Source organism: Morone saxatilis, unplaced genomic scaffold, assembly GCF_004916995.1.
Source record: "Morone saxatilis isolate NCDOM2014 unplaced genomic scaffold, NCSU_SB_2.0 Contig18, whole genome shotgun sequence".
In the NCBI taxonomy this organism is placed as follows: Eukaryota; Metazoa; Chordata; class Actinopteri; family Moronidae; genus Morone; species Morone saxatilis.
In genome coordinates, this window is record NW_023339740.1 from 12,278,685 (window position 1) to 12,298,536 (window position 19,852).

At 38.0% G+C, this 19,852-nt stretch overlaps 2 protein-coding genes across 2 annotated transcripts; one reads left to right on the plus strand and one right to left on the minus strand.

Moving 5' to 3' along the window:
• The first annotated feature begins 4,085 nt into the window (after positions 1–4,085).
• On the plus strand, positions 4,086–9,592 carry olfml3b (olfactomedin-like 3b). The gene is made up of 3 exons (XM_035661621.1): positions 4,086–4,267; positions 5,296–5,581; positions 6,811–9,592. Exons 1-3 carry the CDS (start codon positions 4,169–4,171, stop codon positions 7,593–7,595), a joined length of 1,170 nt encoding a protein of 389 aa, XP_035517514.1. The 5' UTR covers positions 4,086–4,168; the 3' UTR covers positions 7,596–9,592.
• A 732-nt stretch (positions 9,593–10,324) lies between these two features.
• On the minus strand, positions 10,325–15,442 carry cdk2 (cyclin-dependent kinase 2). The gene is made up of 7 exons (XM_035661622.1): positions 14,823–15,442; positions 13,605–13,682; positions 13,386–13,506; positions 13,122–13,292; positions 12,716–12,817; positions 12,389–12,592; positions 10,325–11,269 (listed from the first exon to the last, which is right to left on the minus strand). The coding sequence occupies exons 1-7, from the start codon at positions 14,936–14,938 to the stop codon at positions 11,165–11,167; spliced, it is 897 nt and encodes a 298-aa protein (XP_035517515.1). The 5' UTR covers positions 14,939–15,442; the 3' UTR covers positions 10,325–11,164.
• Positions 15,443–19,852: the final 4,410 nt, after the last annotated feature.

Below are 19,852 nucleotides of genomic sequence, written 5' to 3' on the forward strand. Positions count from 1 at the left end.
CTAACACTTACACTGTGAGGTTAGGCCTAGTTGTGTGTGACTCTGGCACTGCAAAAAGAAGTTTTGATCAACTAAATACAAAATTGCATGCATTTGTTTGAAGTGAAACTGTTGTTGGGGTTGAAAAAAGTTCTGTAAAAGCTTTTGTGGATTCAGAGGGAGCTGTGTGAACTTAATTTAATGTCACTCGAGTCAGGGTCACTTGGGGCTGAAGACTTTTGAAGACAAGTTTGAAAATTTAAAGAAGCTGGGGGTGTGGAGCTAGAAAGAAGTGAGATTACCAAACCTCTGTAGCCCGCTCCACATCTCTGCTTGAGGCTTTAGTGCCTTTAAATAAAAAACTAAAAAAACAATATCTCTGACTCTGCTGCACGATTTTGATCTTTTCTTTTAAGTGTTCATTGTGAGTTGCACAATGTTATAGAAGTCCAAGACTAAATTGGCAGAAAAACTAAGTCACATCAAAGACAATCTGCTGTTACTGGGTGTGGAAAATACCACAAAATTTGGTTCCGATCTGATACCAAATAGCCTGATACCAGGAACAGAACAGCCATGTACCACAATGTAGGGAGAATCATGTGTTATGATTGATGACGTGAATGAACAGACTGAATATGTCTTCACACCTTTACTAGTTATTTAACAAATATTAGGAATTTCTTTTTACTATTCTCTGTAAATTACATAATACTTACATATAATCACATGTATGTAAGAACACAAGAGAATGTTTAATAGTAAGTAACAAATGTTTGTTGTGTGAATTCTCTGAACTAACAAGAGGAGCTTTGTTAGTTGACCCGCCCTCCCCGACTTCACAGAAGTTATTTTCATACACACCACATGAACTCACATACTCGCACATACTGGTTTGTTAGAAACTACCATAATATAACCTTTCAATCATGTCATTTACTAGTCATCTTATCCTGTTTTTACAAAAGTAAAGCAAAAGAACAGTCTAATTTTGTGTTTTGTCTTTTTGTCTGTATACTCATTTTTTAAAAATAAAATGAAAACCAAATGAATAATAATAAAAAAAGCTTCATATTCAAATAAACACGTCCTTATACAAACAAACCTCAACCAATGATGGCGCAAATTCAGATAAAGAGAAGTCATAAACTCACCTCACACTACCATGAATTACAATGACCATATTGTAAACGATGACTAATATACTGGATCTTTAGTCGTAGAAGCATTGAACAGCAACAGCATTAGTGGTGTAATTCATATGTATGAAGATGAGATTTACAAATGAGTCATAACACTGTACAGTAGACTACTGTTGGTAGGAGGAAATGACTTGGGCCAGAAAAAGATCCTCGGATATAAAAAATGTGTCACTAGAGCTCACTGGTAGTCAGGGCTACACTATTCTAAGTTGATCCATATACACACATCTCCCTGGGCTTAGTATGATCTCATGGAAATTTAACTTGGTAGCATTTAATTTAACTTTTGATGTACACATAAAATTACATAAAAATGTACATGTACATGTACATTGTTAAAACCTTAAATTCTCTGTGGTTTTTAGTTCGATCCCTTATTCTTCTGCCCATCACAGCAGGGCTTTGGTGTTTTAAACATGAAGTTCAGTTTATTTGTCATGAGCAGCCGCCTCTACATACAGACGGGTGACAAATTAAAGGAAAAACCTGAATGAATCAGTTGAGAAACATGACAAACGCAGATGCTTTCATACAGGACACGAGGAGTCATTAAATGGTTCGATGAGAATGGAAATGATGTGAATAAACTGAATGAGAGAATGAAGAGTGTTGCAGAGACTAGGAGGTTTGTGTTGGTTTTTCCTTTAAATTGTCACCCATCTATATCTGTGGCTCTGGAGGAAGCTCTTCGTAAGTCTGAAAAAAATAACCCTGATGATGTCAAGATGCCACATTTGAAAAAAAAAATGGCGACAAGTTTTGTCTCTGGTGGATAAGTGTGCACTTCTAGTGGAGAAAATGTGATGAAAAGGGATTGGAACTGTTTCACCATGAATGCATTATGACTTTCTTTGTGCTGGTGCCGCAACCTTTTTATTTATTTTTGCTCCTGCCCCTCAGACAGCCTGATTCCCCCCCAATGTAAGTAAATATCTTTAAAGCTGACTTTTATATTCCTTTATCCAGAGGAAGAGGTCCTGGTTTGATCAGTTAATAAACTGTGTGTATGTAGACATTCAATACAATTCCATAGTATTAGTTCATCTAGTTCAGTGTTTATACTTAAAATAATACTGTTTTGATTTGCATAATTGATGACCCATAATGCTCAGGGGAAATTTACATATAATCATACAAGCGAGAGCATGAATGAAAGTCAGACTGCACCTACAGCAAACTTATACAAACACTTTATGTCTGTGTCTGCACAAATGTGTCTCTGCCGGAAATTATGTCATATAGTTGAAAACAGCCAAAAGTAACTGACTAAAAACCTTGTAGAACTCAAAGGGAGAGCAAGAGTATGCTGGGATTAACTACAGCCTGTTTTAAAGCGAACTAGAATAACACAGTAAAACCTGTTGAAACAGAGGTGTGCAGTGATGTAATTTCCGACTTTTGTAACACAAGGTGCTTTTATAATTACAAGTGAGACCAGAGACAGCGTTATCCCTATTGCCCATTTCCCTAGTAATTCACCAGTAGCCAGACTAACTACTGTTTTTGCTGCGCTATGGACATAAACCCACTATTACAACTATTCCTGTGTACAAGGACGGCTGAAGACATGCTGTAACATGACCAAAAAATACTGAATGAATGATGAATTTCTAAAATAAACTTCTTACATAAGTTTCACATATTATTTTGATTATTAATAGATTCTTTCCAGCGCTATGGCTTTTCCACCACTCATTACATTTCAACATGAATGGTCACGGCTTGCTACTTCAGATGGATCCTCAAGGTTATTTTATGCCATGTATTTTAGTGTAACAGCATTATTGATTATTATTATTATTATTAATGATAGAAGAAAAATAAACTAATTCATCAAAAAGACTGGTTCAATAATCGGTTTAGAGGCTGTTTAGTGTTTATTGTAAAAAGTGTATTGAGAGACTAGTTGAAGATATTAAGATGCTTCGCAGAACAGATTCTGAAGGTCTTTTGTGCCCACAGCTGTAAAACCTTTGAACGACGCGTGAAACCTGTTTCTGAAGATGTTTGAAGAAGTTTTCTGACATAATATATAAGGTTTCATTACATTTATTGCCCATTGTATTGGGCCCGTTTTTAGAGCTATTAAATGATCAAATGTATCAAATACATTGTTTTTTAATTTAATGGTCTCATGAGCAACACTAATACCCTTGTCTAATATGTGTCAGCTTGTGTGCGAGCATTACAAGTGTTGCTGTGTGCAGTGTGTCGTCAGATGTGACCCTAAGATGAGACCTCTTGTGACTCATGGCAATCAAACTAGTTTCCCTTCTGGGGATTAATAAAATTATCAGATCTAATAATCATCATCTAATAAATAGTCATCAAAATGCCCAGGGACACTTCAAGACAGGGAGCTGAGAATCAAACCAGGAACCTTTAGAATACTAGACAACCCACTCTACCACCTGAGCCACAGCCGCCCCGTGTCCTGTCAGATGATGCACATTAGATCAAACTACAGATATCAGTTTGGTTTAGAGCTCAGAAAGAGAATTAAATCAGTCTGCAGAGCTCATCTTGTGTTCCGCAGAACTTTTCATTATTACTCTTTTGGAGAGTTTAAAACATGGGTTTGAAGTTGCTTAAAATCCACAGTTCACATGGTCTTCTCCTTAAGGAGACAGTGCCTCACAGACTCCCACTTACATTACACTTCCTCCTACGTAACTTGTGGTCCTGCGCCACATTAACATCCTGTGTTTTAAATTAAAAACGTCCGACTCCCTCAAAGCCATACGTGCATTCAAACATCAGACTACATATTTTTCAGTTTGTCAATCAGGTGAAAGCTGAAGTAGAAATAAAAACCACTGTCTCTCTTAGAGACTGCACGCTTCCATCTACCAGATGTTTTTGGCTCCTCCCAGACAGCTTAGTAAAACATTCCAGCCCACCTCTGGGAATCTGCTGGCTCCTCCACACTCTCTCACTGAGCTCCAGTCCAAATTTTACAGGAGCTGAAGAGACCAAGCTGACTCAAAATGAGAGGACTTGTTGTATTGGTTACTTTGGCCTGCTTTGCTACTGCTCAGCACCAAGCACTGATTGACTACTTGGAGCGGAGGCTGCTTGCTATTGAGGTAAGAGACACTTTACCTCCCTGCCGAGCCCTGTGCTCCAGAGTCCCTCTGAAAGGAAACTTCCAGGGACAGGGCAAAGGCAATGGAATGCAGATGTGGGCAAATCCTGAGGAAAATGCTGAGATACAGCTCTCTGAAATGTATAGGGATTATGGGCTTCTTGTCTGGGTAAAGAGACTGAGGTAAAAAGAAAGTTTAAACGTTTGATTGGTCCAGATATGTATGTATGATGTCAGAATGACACAGTGTGTACAAAAACTGCAGTTTGTAAAAGTTACATTATGAAAAATCCTAAAATGATATAAAAGCAGGTTTTTTTTAAAAGAGTTGTGCTATATTGGATTAAAGAGTGACAGTTATCATGATGATCAGGTAAATTATAATTATGATTCATGATTCAAACATATGCCATATTAAACATGTTTCAGAGCATTTATTGCCTGTGTGGAAACTAATATTTGTGATGGATATATATAATATATATAATACATTTAGGGAACAGTTAAAAGACCAGTAATTGTTCACTGTGGGGATCTGGTCATTCAGTTATTCTATTTCAATATTGTGGTTTTGTTTTGTATGAAAAGATTAAAAACTCTAAGGTCTATAGTATTTTTATAGTAGAGAGAGCAAAAACTCTCTCAAGATATTCATCCACATCTCCCAGTCACCTCCGCAGTGGGGTCAGAGGTCAGGGTCTGCCACAGAGTGAGCTCATGGGGTTTAGTGTTTTGCTAAAGGACATTCGAGCAGGGTGGATACTTGCCACGTGTGGGCTGAACCTGGTTGTTTGAAGGATGATTTTCCTTCTTATTATGCTCTTATGTCCCAGACTATTTCCCAAGCCTGCAAAGAACATTAAATTATGGCCTATTCAGAGTTTTTCTAAAGCTATATTTACAGTTCCTGTAAAACAAATACCCGTGTATTGCTCACATTACTGAAATACAAACAGGTAAGATGCAATCATTTCCGATTGTGTGAAAATTCAGACTTAGCTAAACTTTGTCACCTTCTTTTTAAAACAGGACCGGATCTCTTTGTGGCATGAACAGACCACCCGCTATGCCTCAGAGCTGCGGGAGCTGAAGCAACAAATGGTTTCCCAGCTGGAGAACCTGGATAAAGAGAAAGAGATACTGAGAACGAATCTGGACGGTGTGGGGACCCGAGTGGACCGGGTTGAGCGTGAGCTGGACTACCTGGAGACTCAGAACGGAGCTCAGCCGTGTGTGGACGTGGACGACAAGCTGATAGAGCAGCAGGTGACGATGGTGCAGGAGAAGCAGAAGGCCAAGTATTCAAAACTATCAGGTGAGGTTTAATGTGCTTAAACTGCACTGAGACAGTAAGACGACCGGTTTATACATCACTGTATTTTCAGTCAAATTATATATATATATCAGTTAATCAATCAATCAGACTTTATTTGTGTAACAATTTTCATACACACAACATGTAACACAAAGTGCTTCACACACCCTCTCTTATCCTCTCAGTTTGGATATTTTCTTGGAATTTGTCGATAATAAGAAAATGAAATTAGTAAGAAAAACCTAAATAAATGAGTGGAGAAACATAAACACAGATGTTTCTTTATGGGAGACACAAGAAGTAAATGGTTTAATGAAAAATCAAAATATTTATACATATCTTTATATAACAGGAACAAATAAGACAAGCTTTATTGTAGATCCTGGGTCTGTCAGTAAACTCTACTTAACCTTGACTTGACCTTTGAACCCCAAATTACTTGAATGACTAGTTTAATAAATCTTGGGAAATATGCTTATTTGTTTAAGAGTTAGATGATAAGATTGATACTACTCTCACATCCATCTGTTAAATATGAAGCTGGAGCTGGTTATCGTAACTTAGCATACAACTGAATACAGGAAACAGCTAAACTGGATCAACAATTCTTTTGTTTTATCTATACAAAAACCCCAAATATAAAAACAACAGGTTGTGGTTTTAGTTTAGGACTATTTGTCCTCTTGGCTCGGCTGGTTGTTGACAACATTCACAGCTACGACAGTAAACTAACCATCTCCTGTCTGACAATGCACAGACCGATATAAAACTGGTACTGATCCTCTTGTCTAACTGTTGGCGAGAAACCAAACAAGTGTATTTCCTAAAAGCAAATCAAGCAATTCATTTAAAAACAGTTCTGATATATTTAAAGGACCAATGTGTAGGAATTAGTGGCATCTAGTGGTGAAGTTGCCGCTCAGCCACCCAATTGTGTAGAAGAAAATACAGTGGCCCACAGAAGGCCCAATTTAGAGCCAGTGTTTGGTTTGTCCGTTCTATGTTACTGTAGAAACATGGCGGTTTAACATTGCAGACTCATTTTAAGGTAACAAAAACAAATCAATTTTTAATTTCCGGTGAGTACACACTAATGAAAACATACCTTGGAACATTATTTCTGCCAATAGATTCTGCGAAATGTTACACACTGGACCTTTAAATGATGACATGACCTTTGTTGGAGAGTGTCGCCCATCATGTAAAGTCTGTCACTCTCTCGTTTTCAGACTGCAGCGACATGATCTCCAGCGTAAAAGCCATGAAGATCTTGAAGCGAGTAGGAGGGCCAAAGGGCATGTGGACCAAAGACACCAGCAGGGGCTCTGAGAAGGTCTACATATTTAACGGGACAGATGAAGACACTATCCACGAGTTTGCGACTGTGCAAGACTTCACCCGCTCTCTGGGTATGTCTTTGTCCAAGACCCTGAGGCTGCCGTCTTCCTGGAGGGGAACTGGCCATGTGGTCTACAACAATCACGCGTATTACATAAATCAGGTTGAAGAGATAATGGTCGTTAAATATGACATGAAGAACAGCTCTGTGACAGACAGCGCAGTGTTCCCAGTGCAGGACCATGTCCCAGTGTACGGCCTGACCCCTGAGACGCTGATGGACCTGGCTGTGGACGAGGAAGGCCTGTGGGCCATTTATGCCACACGGCAGAATGAGAGGCACATCTCTCTGGCTAAAATGGACGCCAACTCGCTGGACATCGAGCAAATGTGGGACACAAACTGTCCGAGAGAGAACGCAGAGGCGGCTTTCGTCATCTGCGGCACTCTGTATGTGGTGTACAACACCAAGCAGCCCGGTCGCTCTCGTGTCCAGTGTGTGTACGATGTCAACGGTATGGTGACCAACGAGGAAGCACCACTGATTTACTTTCCAAAGCGTTACGGAGCCCACTCCAGTCTGAAGTATAACCCTCAGGAGCAGCTGCTGTACGCCTGGGATGATGGCTACCAGATCCTGTACAAGCTTGTCATGAAAAAGAAACTAGAAATTTGAGTTAATTAATGCACCGCAACATCCCCCCAAATACTTCCACAAATACACCCATACCCCCTTAAAGTTCCATCCCAGTGTTTTTAGTTATATTATTGCTGATCATTTTTAATGCATGCTGCAGAAGTTGGACCAAGTTATTGTTTTATGTGAAAGTCTCAAGTCAAGACAGGCAGTCAAGTTCCAAGTCCTAAACAGGTCGTAATGTGCTCTTCACCAAACGTACGAACAAGGCAACATTAGTTCTTTGTGGTTCTTTCCTGCAACTTGATTGGATGCTGTCGGATTAGTTCAAACTAAGTGGATCTGGGAAATTAAGTGTCAACTTGCTGGAAATAAATTGTGTTAACGTTAGCTGATTCAGGACATGAATTGATTCGTGGCACACTTTTTAATTATTGGGCTTTGGGGAAGATATTAAACATTTTAAAGTCAAAGCATTTTTCCCCCTGTTTCATTATTGTGACTTAAAACAGTTTAAGTCCAGACTAGTGCAGAACCGATGTTCAGTGTGATACATTAAACATCTAAAACAAGAGTCTGCCACCATAAATGGACAACAATGAAGGTTAGGAAAAATACACTAAACATTACAAACACACAACATGGCATGTAAAATAGTGATCAGTCAAGTTTTGATTATTTGTAAAATGCAGTATCACTGGTACAGGCTTTAAGTCTGAATATCCAAACGCTTAAAAAGGTGCAGAAGTGCTGGACTGTAGAACTGTATCTGTATACTCTCTCTCTCTCGCTCTCGCAGATGTGACGTATTTCCAAATTGTGTTACGTGATTTCTTTATCTGAAGCACAGTTTCTTGTTGCTGCCAAACACTTTTTTCTAGTCAGAATACAATGCACTTCCTTTTTCACTATCAGTGTCTACTGGCACGTCAACTTACTGTACTTACCTGTGATCTCTTGTGCTGTTTGTTTAAGTTTCTAAAGGTGTACCTTGTAATTTAGGGTCATGGTGTTGAATCAGCCAAGCACTTGTTTATTACAAATAGAGGACATATCATCACTTTTTATACTTTACATGTCATTTAGTTGTCTGAATACATAAATCTTGGTAGCATCCATTGAAAGCACTCTTTATTTGTTGTTTAATTGTGTACACTGCCAGGAAAAGCCCTTGAGTTTGAGAAGCATTGTTTTTATGGGGAATCAAAGACAAAGGTAACAGTATATGTAGCATCTATAATAATTCAGTCTAAGTCAGGCTTTAGTGTTGGTATTTAACATTTATTATATTCAAAGATAAAAGTTAGTTCAGAAGATAGAATTAAAAGTTTCATTTTACAGCTTTATTAATTAATCAGTCTACCTTTGGTGCAGACTGATGAAAGAAACGGCCATAATCAATATATCTATGGTGTTGTCACTTATAATGCAACCACAGCAATGTTGTCACTATGGCAACCTCAGAGCCTCAATAAATATAACACGGATATTAGGGATACGTGAGTGGAAACAGCTAGCTGGCTAGTACTGTTATATTTCTCTTTCTATGCATTATGGGTATTTTTTTCCACAAGTTGAGCACATGTGTTTAACTAAATGAAATCACCAAAAGTAACAAAGAGCACCACTATTTGAATTACGCCTCTCATATAATGCAATTGTTCATTAATTTATATCTGAATATAACATATCTATTTCTTACTGTTTGCTTCTTCATTTTCCCACAATCATCTATTCTTATGTCTGCCTCTAATTATTGTTCATTATGAAAATAAACAACTGTTAACACAAGGAGTCTTTTTCTATGCACAGATACAAACATTAGAGCCATTTAAACATTTCAGACTTTGGCGTGCCTCAGTGTTAACATAAAAAAAGACAAACAGCACTGCATGGCATTACTTTTTCTCTGTGAGTCTGATTTTCTATGCGGACTTTCTGTTACTGTACATCTCTTCTTGTTTCTTTAAGGGGAACTGTATTGACTGACATAACGTCTAAATATGGCCTGACTAATAAAAACTCATTTATTTGTATTTCATGAGTTTTTTGTGCAGCTTTTTTTCAGTTACCTGTGAAAATAGACTCATAAATCGTGGCATCCAGAGGTGAAAGAGCAGTGTGTTGAATATCTAAAATAGGTTTGCAGAGAATGACAAATATTACACTTAAAACAGAGTATAAATCAGTTATTACAGACATTATATTGTTTGTTTATATGCATATGAAGCCTACTTTCCCCTTTTAAAGCCTAATTTACTACATGTTCATTTTGTGTGTCTTGAAAACAATTAAAATATCACCTTTAGCATACTTTGCTTATACTTCCCATCATTTTAGTTGTCAAGCTGTCATGTATTTCTTGGCATTATTTCACTCACACAGGTTCAAAATTAGCCCTATTAAACTGTTACTTCATCATCACAGCCTAACAACATAAATGGCTCCTTTCAGCTTGTGGCCTCAATAGAGGAGAAAATGTAACCACGTCCTTTAAAAACTAACCAGTTTAACATCTGATGTGGTGCCAGCAGTAGAAATGGGCCTGTGTATTTGTCCAGCCAAAGATTGATGAAGTGTAACAATAATTTGATTTAACAACGCCAGACAGCTTTTAACTCTGGTATTTGAGTCTCACAAACTAACGGGCATTAATTGTTTCACTTGGCTCCAGAACTGAAGAAAACATCATTAACTATGTTGACCTTTCACATGAACCAGCTGTAGTGTGAACTTTAGACCAGAATGATCCTCATAAGAACAGTAACAGTTATTTAAACAAGTTTATTTTTTTTCAAACTGTAAATAAACAATATTCATAAAAACGGTTCATTAAGTTTGAATAAAATCTAGAGTAAGAAAGATGCAACAGCACAATTCTGTAAAATCTGAATTACAACAGGGAACATTTGTATAACTGTACAATCCTGCCAGCAAACCCCAATGACCAATTTCTGTGTTAAACAACCAAAAGGTGCCGTTTCTAAAATCACTTCAAGATACTTTAGATCCAATTCATGAATTTAACTGTAAGAAAATCAGCCTCAACCAACTGTTTTACATCAGCTGACGATGTCTGCTGTGTGACGCGTAGTGAGAGCCGCCACTACGTCTTCCATTCAGCTTACAAAGCATCACATTTGTTATTTGCACTATCCCACAAACTCATTCAATCATATTTAATTCTAACTACTTGACTATTTGAATTTGGACATCCTAAAGCCAACTGAACGTTTACATTGGGACATTTAATGGCAGAAAACTAGAATGTGTCTCAGTCGGAGAAACATCCTAATAACAAATAACATTTACATCAAAAATGGCAGTTGCACATAAATATGCAAAATAATGATTTTTGAAGATTACAGTTAAACGTCCATAACTATTGTAACATAATGGCTGAAAAAAACCCAGCAAAACTCTCAGGACATCTGCCGTCAAGAAAGCTGGTTTTAGGTATCAACAAATATTCATTAAAGGATCCAACGTATCCTGTAGTGTCCACTTTTCCTGTCCATTCCAGTCGTGGACATGAAAGCGAGGCGAGGAGGTCCTTATTGCTTAGACACTGTTGGCATTAAAATGGCCGGAAGATATTTTGGCTTGACTCAGAGTCTCAGATGAGGGATCGGCATGGTGACGTCACGGAAGAATCGATGTACAAGGGCGTTTTTGGCAGATAACCTTTTGTTTGGATCGTAATTCAGCATTTCCTGCAAAGATAGAAACAGAGAAATACAGTCAGTGTATCTAATAATGAGTCTTTTCATTTTTGTTTAATGTGCTGTTTGTTTTCTTGATTAATCATTTAGTCTGTAAAACGTAACAAAATAGTGGGAAATCTTTGTTATAATTTCAACACAGCCCAAATTTAGATTAAATATAATCGGATATGACAAAGAAAAAGATAAAATCCTCACATTTAAAGAATCTCCCTTTTTGCTTGAAAAATGACACTGATGATAAGTAAAGTTATTACAGATTAATTCTATGGTGGCTTATTGGTTGATCAACTAATTGCTATAAAGCTTTCATATACTTGTACGATGTAGTGAAAAACCAATGTACTTCTTAGTAGTGAAGCAACAGTACGTGTATTCAATATGGGACGTTCGGTACGCCCTGTGACCTAAACAATTACTGTCAACACACCCTATTTATGTCGAGCGCTCATCGTGGAACATAAATTATAGAGCTCGAGTTTTACCCGGAAAGTGTTGGCAGCGCACCAGTTGTTGTCTATCAGCTGTAGCGTGCCAGTTAGCTTTGCCGGGTCAGACGGCAGCGATTTGTTTCAAACTATGGTATGGTATGTCTGTGGAAACACTTTAAACGTGTAATTTACGACGCAGGTTTCCAACTCTCTCAGAAATCATTTTCCAGGACTTTTCCAGGACTTTTTGACAGGAATTGCTCACGAAACACTCTTAATGTACCAGTATAGACCTAGCACTGACTTTAACTCCATGATGAGTGACTCAGGTTCATTACAACGCCAAAGAGATCGGTGCGAGTCCGTTCCACTCGGCATCAGCTAGATTGACTGACAAAATAAAAGGGAGCTTTTAAGAAGTTTATCCGTTCCGCTTCACGTTCTTACAGTAAGAACTGAACAGAACTACTGAGCTACTGTTAAGTTCAAAAGTGTTCAAAACATTAATGGATCCACACGAAGACTAACCACTTGTTCCTTGACCCTGTGGTCTTTTCAACATATTTAACAAACATCTTAATATTGTCTTTTGATCTTGCTGACGAACACACAAACAAACATATGAATCTATCTCTATATATAATCTATATTAATCTATGAATGAAAGAAATGTTCTCACTCCAAGCAGTTCTCTTCCATCGTCATCAAGAAGAGGCACCACTTTGGACAGATCCTGCCGGGCCCACTTGGGGAACGATGGTTTGTAGTCCGGCATTGACGTGACTCCAGGCCAGACGGTCTCATCGGGGGTGCCCAAGGTGCGAAAGATTCGGAATAACTGATCGATCTCTGAGTCGCCGGGGAATAAGGCCCTCCTGGTGATCTGTGCAACCAGTGAGATAGTGAGTTAAGTGTGCTGGTTAGACGTTATGTTGGATCCACTGTGCATCAGGCTTCATATAGTCACAGTGGAGCTTTTTGTAAAAGATGAAACTGGGTGCATTACCATTTCAGCAAAGATGCACCCCAAACTCCAGATGTCGACAGCTGTGGAGTAGTATTTACAGCCCAGGAGAATTTCTGGCGCTCTGTACCAAAGTGTTACCACCTGAAAAATATCACAGACGAAAGTTTGTGATTAGCACAATTTCTCAGAAAAAGGAAACAAAAAATTATCAACAAAAACCTCCTGAAACAGCTTTAGTTTAGTGACATACAAGCCAAGAAATAAAAATGATAAGCTTGAGTAGAGGGAGATATTTCTGCCATTAGCCGATATTACCAACCAGATAATTCAGGTTTGGTAGAGGATCCATGAGGTAGTGTACTCGACTGCTGGGCATGGTTATAAATATACACTTTAAAGTATTTTTCTAAAGAAGCCTGATCAACAAGGTGGCTGTACATGTTACCTCATGCGTATATGTGCGGACAGGCACCCCGAAAGCTCTCGCCAGGCCGAAGTCAGCGAGCTTGATCTCCCCCTGGGCGTTGATGAGGAGGTTCTGGGGCTTCAGGTCTCGATGAAGAACCCTGTGAGAGTGGCAGAAGGCCAGGCCTTGCAGCAGCTGGAACAGATAGCTCTAAAAACAGGGAAATGTATACAATGGTAAGTCAAGTGATTTCTTGAAAAGATCGAGACAGATCTTGTTTGGCAAAATGTAGTTTATGTTTACCTTAACCAGAGGCAGTGGGATACCAGCGACCGAAGACGAGTCCATGAACTTTTTTAGATCCTGATGAAGGAACTCAAAAACCAGGTAGAGCTTGTTCTCGGTGTGGATGACGTCCCGCAGTCTTTAAAACAATAACAGGCAGGTTGGCTTTAAAGCAGAAGGTAACAGGAGAACGTTGTAAGCAGGATTTAGCTGAAAGTCGTAACATTAGGAACTTACTTGACGATATTTGGATGACTTAGTTCTTTGAGAAGTGAAATCTCTCGGATGGCCGTGCTTGGTACACCCTCTGTTTCCCTGCATGAAACACACGGTACATTAACCGGTTACGTTACTGAATCCCAGGTTATAATAATGATGTCATTCTATCTTACTTGTCATTTACTTCAGCTTGGTTAATAATTTCATAACATGAATTGATTGATTTCACTGTGTTTTTTAAGTGTATTTTACTCTATCTCCAGGACAAAGCATTCACAACAAAATAACTGCACAATGAACAGAGCTGTACAATTACACATGACTCCTCTGATAGTAGCCCAGCGCAGTCCTATACACGTATCACTGCCAGCTAACGTATCAGCCAACAAAAGATAAGCACTGCAATGCCTTTGCTTCCTGCGGTCTGACACAAAGGTCAGAAAACACTGGAGCGAGTGAGTCACTGGTGCCACCTGCTGAAGCCCTGGGAGTGATATCCTTTATAGCACAGCGTGGCAGCAGATTAACATTTTAAAAACTAACAATTCTGAATGTAGCCCTAAGCAAACCATGTTTGTTTTTTTTGCACAATGCACATAACAACCTAAATTTAAATATGCATAATTTAAGTACAAACGTTTTGGCTTGTGACCCCTTATAATAAAGCAACCTGTGAGCCTTCAATACACATTAATGCTTCAGTGCTGATACAAGTTCTGAGCAGCTGAAACGAAAAGTACATTTATCTTTTCAGACTGTTTAACTGGAAGGATTTTTTAGAGGAGAGAAAAATAATTTAAATCAGAAAATATCTCCTCAATCACCCAGTGACCCCTCTGATTTATACTGCAGGAGGTGTTACCATTATTATATGCTCTTTTTTTTATTATACGTATATTTTAGGGGGTATAGCAAAGTAAATGGCTGCAGTAAAAAGTGCAACTATAAAATCGTGTGTGTGCACTGGATTATAAGAGAAGTGTGTGAAAGCAGAACCACTCTCACTGTAACATCTTTACTTTCACAAGTCAAACCCTGCAGGAGTGACTGGAGGAAGCTCTGCACATCTTCCGTCTATCTGTCACACCCTGATGGAGCCATAAGGAGGGTAAAATATATATCAATTATATGATATATCTGATATATATCAACATGAAGTGAAAAGCAGCAGGTAGCTGCAGCCACGTTAGCTCGGCCTCCCGTTGTACCCAGATGATAACATCAATCTTAACTTACGTCTCCAGTCTGATCTTCTTGAGAGCAACAGTTTCTCCGGTGGCCTTGTTCTTGGCTTTGTACACCACTCCATACGTCCCTTCTCCTATCTTCTCCACCTTCTGAAACGAATCCATGTTTATTTGTTTTAAGGAGAAGAGGAGAGGAGTATGTTGTGTGCCGAGCTCTTTGTGTGTGAGCTAACAACTGCTCGGCGGCTACAGACACAAACGTAAACGAGCATATAACGTTATATATATATATATAATTAACGGCTCGTCGAGGCGCTGCGGGTTCACCACAGCCTGAACACAGGGGTCCGGTCGACGGTGAACTGCCTCTGCTCGGAGACAAACAGCTACAGACTGCGGGGTCGGGTCATTTGTTGCCCTGGTAATGTTAATGTCCGTTGATGTTACGGTTAGCGTGGCGGGCGCTCCTCTGTGGGAAACACTGAACCAACACAGCGGCGCTTTCCCGCGTTAGCCCCGGGAGCGTTCGTTTTTGTGTCCACGACGCGCCGACGGTTGTAGCCGGGTGGCGTTTCACTGTTTTTCTAGGTGGCTCCTCTAAAGAGTTGTAATCAGGAATCGTCGCCTGGGAGATTGGCGGCGACAAGTAAGTAAACTGTCTTTTTAAAAATGCTGTCGGTTGAGTTTGATCAGTTGGTTTTAATGCCCGTGGGTGTAAAGTGGAGAGACGTAGTCGCGTTATGTCGGGATGAGAAACAAACGTACAACGAACAAACCCCACAGGTAACGTGGTGAGACGTTGATGACGTATTACGTAACCGACGTCTAAGCCGGAAGCGGACAAAAAGTAATTTTTTTTTTTTAATGTGGTTAAAATACATATTTTATTGAAATAAAAGAACAAGTACAAACATTTTGCATCACATTGTAAAGTTCACAGAAATACAGTCACCAGTGTTTGATCAATATGAGTATCAGTAGGTATATTTATATATATTTATATATATATTTATATATATTTATATAAGTGCTTTAAGTTATTTGTACTTTATTTGACTTTTTTCATTTTCTGCTACTAATTCTACATTTCAGAGGTAAATATTGCACTTTTCCCCCACTACACTTATTTGATACATTTAGTTTCTAGTTACTTTGCAGATTGAGTTTAATAATGCAAAATATAATCAACAAATACATTATTATTTAGGCCTAGTATTATAGGTTAAAATAAAACTTTATTGATCCCAGAGGTACCATTTGCCAGCCCCATTAAAGTATGTAAAAAACATTAATGCATCAATGAATATTTAATACTTAGGTTGTACATATACATTAATCTGCATACTGCATGATGAATACTTTGGTACTTTAATTAGATTTTGATGCTAATATTTATTATCCTGTCCCCTTATTGTACTTTTACTTAAGTAAAAATAAATGTATTTACTTTTAACATAGTATTTATGTGGTATTCAAAAACTCTTTTTGAATCAAAAACTCTTTCGTCCCCCTGGCCATCAGACTTTACAACAGCTCTTAGTCAAGGCAGAGAGAACAATAGACAAAAGACAATGGACAATTTCTACCTCCATTTGCACTGTTTTAATGTATCGTAATCGTATGCTATCTACTCAGTTGTTTTATTTAAGATCTGAGTACTTCTTCCACCACTGTAGGTTTGTTAGTCAAAACACAAAACAAAATGCAAGTCTTTATCTTTTTAACAGTTTCTGTATTTATAGAAAAACAAATCAACCAATAAAACACTGCTTTTACAAGCTGTTTCATACCCAGTTACATACATAATTTGATCACACAGTCATTTGTCACTTTTACAGCCTGTAAAGAGATTTTCTACAACAAGACCTTTAGAATACTTTAAATGAATGAGACCTTTTTTGCCCTTTAGGAATTCACTTTGCACAATGAGCCTCTTAAATGTCCAAATAACATCAACACCCAAATATGACAGCATAGCAAGACATAAAAAACACAATATAATAACATGGCAGCACGAAATACATAAAAACAAATATCATAAAGACATCATCATAAAAGTATAAATTTAGGAAGTTGATAAAATATAAAATATAAAATTGTAATTATGTCTGATATATAAAGGCAGTTTTATTTTTGTATACTTTTTGCAAGGAAATGATGTGGACTGGTTTGTTGGTAAATGTCAAATAATGTAGTAAATTGCACCATATTTCACAATGTACTGACTGACAGATATAATATTTACTGTATATATATGTGTGTGTGTGTGGTGTGTGTGTGTGTGTGTGTACTAAACAGGACAGAGGAAAAGAGAAACACAGTTGGTCCCTCTAGTGGTAGAAAGTGTAGCTCTGCAATCCCTCAATAGAGCAAATGGTTCCCAACCTATTTCTGTCACACCTCTCTGTAGAAGCTGGAATAAATCTCTCTCTAACTCTCTGTCTTTTTATTATTCCTGAATAAATCCGATTCACGCACGGCAGACATTTTGACTTTTCATAGCAGGAAAAGCACAAGTGGAACTAACATTGATGACGGCTTTGTTCCACCAATTATTGCAACATGTTGCGGCAATTAACAAAGTTATTAGTCACACCTGTGTTTGACAAGTTAAAATGATTGCTGTGAAAAAGGTCTTTTCAACTTAAATTGCACTGAACATGTTTCCCACTGATCATGCGTGGCCTCTTTGCAATGGCTTTGTGTGGCTCCGCGGGGGAATGGGCGGATTAACAAGTTACAGGATCCTGGAGCTGCTGGACCACTAAGACCCCCATGCAACATGCCACAAAGGCTGGGGACATTGCAATTATATGGTATATGAGTCTAAACAAATAAACCTGCATTTCTTTCAGCACCTGAGCCTTTTCTACTGTGACAAGTAAAAATGTCTGCTGTGAAAAAGGCCTGTATTAATGTGAAATATGGACCAGGACTGGTCATAAGGCTCTGGGTGTCCTCTGTTACTGCATGAAGAAACAGCCTCTGTTGGTCTGTCTGGACATGGAAGCATCAGTAGTACACATGATCAAAGCCCAGAGGCCACCCAGCAAATCTATGTGTGAAGTGATGTTTCTGTCCACTATAAAGAAATGATTTCTCATTTTATGTTGATTATTACATGTGAGTTAAAGGCATAAACATGAGCCAAAATGCTGCTATAGCTACATGCTCGTGTATATGTTGGTTTCCTCAACAGTTTTAGTGTCATTTACAGTTTACGTAAGCCATGTGAATGCACTGAATGACTTCTATGCTTGCTGTGTTCGTGAACTTGTTTGCCTGTCTGGCCTGATCTTGTACTGGCATTTCACCGACCAGATGGCTTTATCGATCTGGCTTTTGGCCAATAATAAAACACTCATTTTCTGTGAGTTAGTGTACAACTAAAAGCTTGTCAGTGTGTGTGTGACTGCAGGTGGGGGATGGGCTCTGGGTTTGTCTGTGTTTTATATGAGTTTTAAGTCAGCTGAGTTTCAACTGTGGCCTTGATGTTTCATTCTCTGCCCTTCCAACACTGTTCACACTACATTTAGGTACTTCCACAAGCTAAACATGAGAATATTCTCTGTTTTGTTAATATTATATTTTTTAACTTATATATTTTTTAAAGGAATGTTATTAGGCTATTTTATCAATTTCATTTTAGCTTGCTACTAAAAAACACTGTAATCTAATGCAGCCATTCCATGCAACACATTTAATAAATCCTGGAATATTACTGAAAAGCAAGCATTTCCTAAAATTCCCAGATTCCCAACAACTGCTCCTGTCTAAAATCCAGCTTTCTAAATTCTATGTTAATTCCCCAAATTCCCTGAAACCCAGGAACAATGTCATTAGAATACTACACAGTGGGGGCTAATGATGAAAGAAGCAAATGGTTAACTATTCGTGGTATGTTAAGTCAGGTGCTCTGTGGGAAGGATTTATTTCCCTCTGAACTTTGCTGTTAGCACATGAGAGGTCACATGTAGTGCAGCCTGAACGGTCTCACAGCCTTGAGACAACATCACTGGAAAACCATTGTGGTAGCAGAGCACATAGTCGTTACAGGAATAAAACAAAACCTGTTATAAACTCTTCTTTTATAACTTTATTTTGCCCTTTAAGAAGAAATATGGTATTTTTTTCTTCTCAATCATTCTTATAATCCACATTTTAAACATTAGGATGTGACTTTATGGATATTAGAGTGAACTTTCTGACCAACAATGTAGCAACTTATTTTAATATTCGGCTACTTTTAATGCTGTAAAATGTCCAGGATTACAACGTGACTCTCCTTTATTACTAGTGATGTTTAGGACTCATCATTACATTTTATATAATAAGTTCTCTGTCATATGTTCCATCTTATATCTCATCTTTGCTAGTTTGGTCCTCCTGAACACATCAAACCAGGTGTAATTACCAGCTTTTGGAAGATCTTTTAGTTTTTATGTGCTTCAACTACCTTGAACTCTTTACAAAGCACCTGAATAATGAATACTTTGGTTCACCTTGCTGAATTTAAATACACGACCCAAACCCTTCAGCTTCTGTTTTAATTAAATTGTTTGTATCTTGTATTTTTTTATGTTTTTTTGTTTTTGTTCTTTTGTTCTTTTTTTGGTTTTCTTTCATCTTTCATCTTTGGTTATTTTGTGTATTCATCATCATTGTTAATAAGGGCCATCCCTCAATGATTGAATAAAGGTAATGATATATATATATATGTAATAATATTAATTATATAATATGAGTAACTGAGGGGGTTCACCTACTGTTTTTAACATTACAAATTTAAATGTTGCTTTTCTATTGTCCAGCTTTATAGATCAGCATGAACCCTGGGCAATCAGAATAACATAAATTATTAACTGTAATTTATCAATGATGTCATGTTGCAGGATTTATTTATGAACAATGTGGGATGCTTTATTAGATTAGATGTGACTCAAACGTATAACTCAGTAAGCAAACCAGAGTTGGGGGAATGGACATAATATTACATATTCTATAATGTGAGTTTTTTAATGACAGAATCAATCAGCTCCTTCCTTTAAATGCATTCCTGTTCACATCTGAATTAAACTT

Coding starts and splice junctions, on each gene's coding strand:
- olfml3b (XM_035661621.1), top strand. CDS start 4,169: ATGAGAGGACTTGTTGTATTGGTTACTTTGGCCTGCTTTGCTACTGCT. Junction 4,268..5,295: donor GGAGGCTGCTTGCTATTGAG/GTAAGAGACACT, acceptor TTTTTAAAACAG/GACCGGATCTCTTTGTGGCA. Junction 5,582..6,810: donor CAAGTATTCAAAACTATCAG/GTGAGGTTTAAT, acceptor TCTCGTTTTCAG/ACTGCAGCGACATGATCTCC.
- cdk2 (XM_035661622.1), bottom strand. CDS start 14,938: ATGGATTCGTTTCAGAAGGTGGAGAAGATAGGAGAAGGGACGTATGGA. Junction 13,683..14,822: donor AAGAAGATCAGACTGGAGAC/GTAAGTTAAGAT, acceptor TGTTTCATGCAG/GGAAACAGAGGGTGTACCAA. Junction 12,593..12,715: donor GGTGCATCTTTGCTGAAATG/GTAATGCACCCA, acceptor CTGGTTGCACAG/ATCACCAGGAGGGCCTTATT.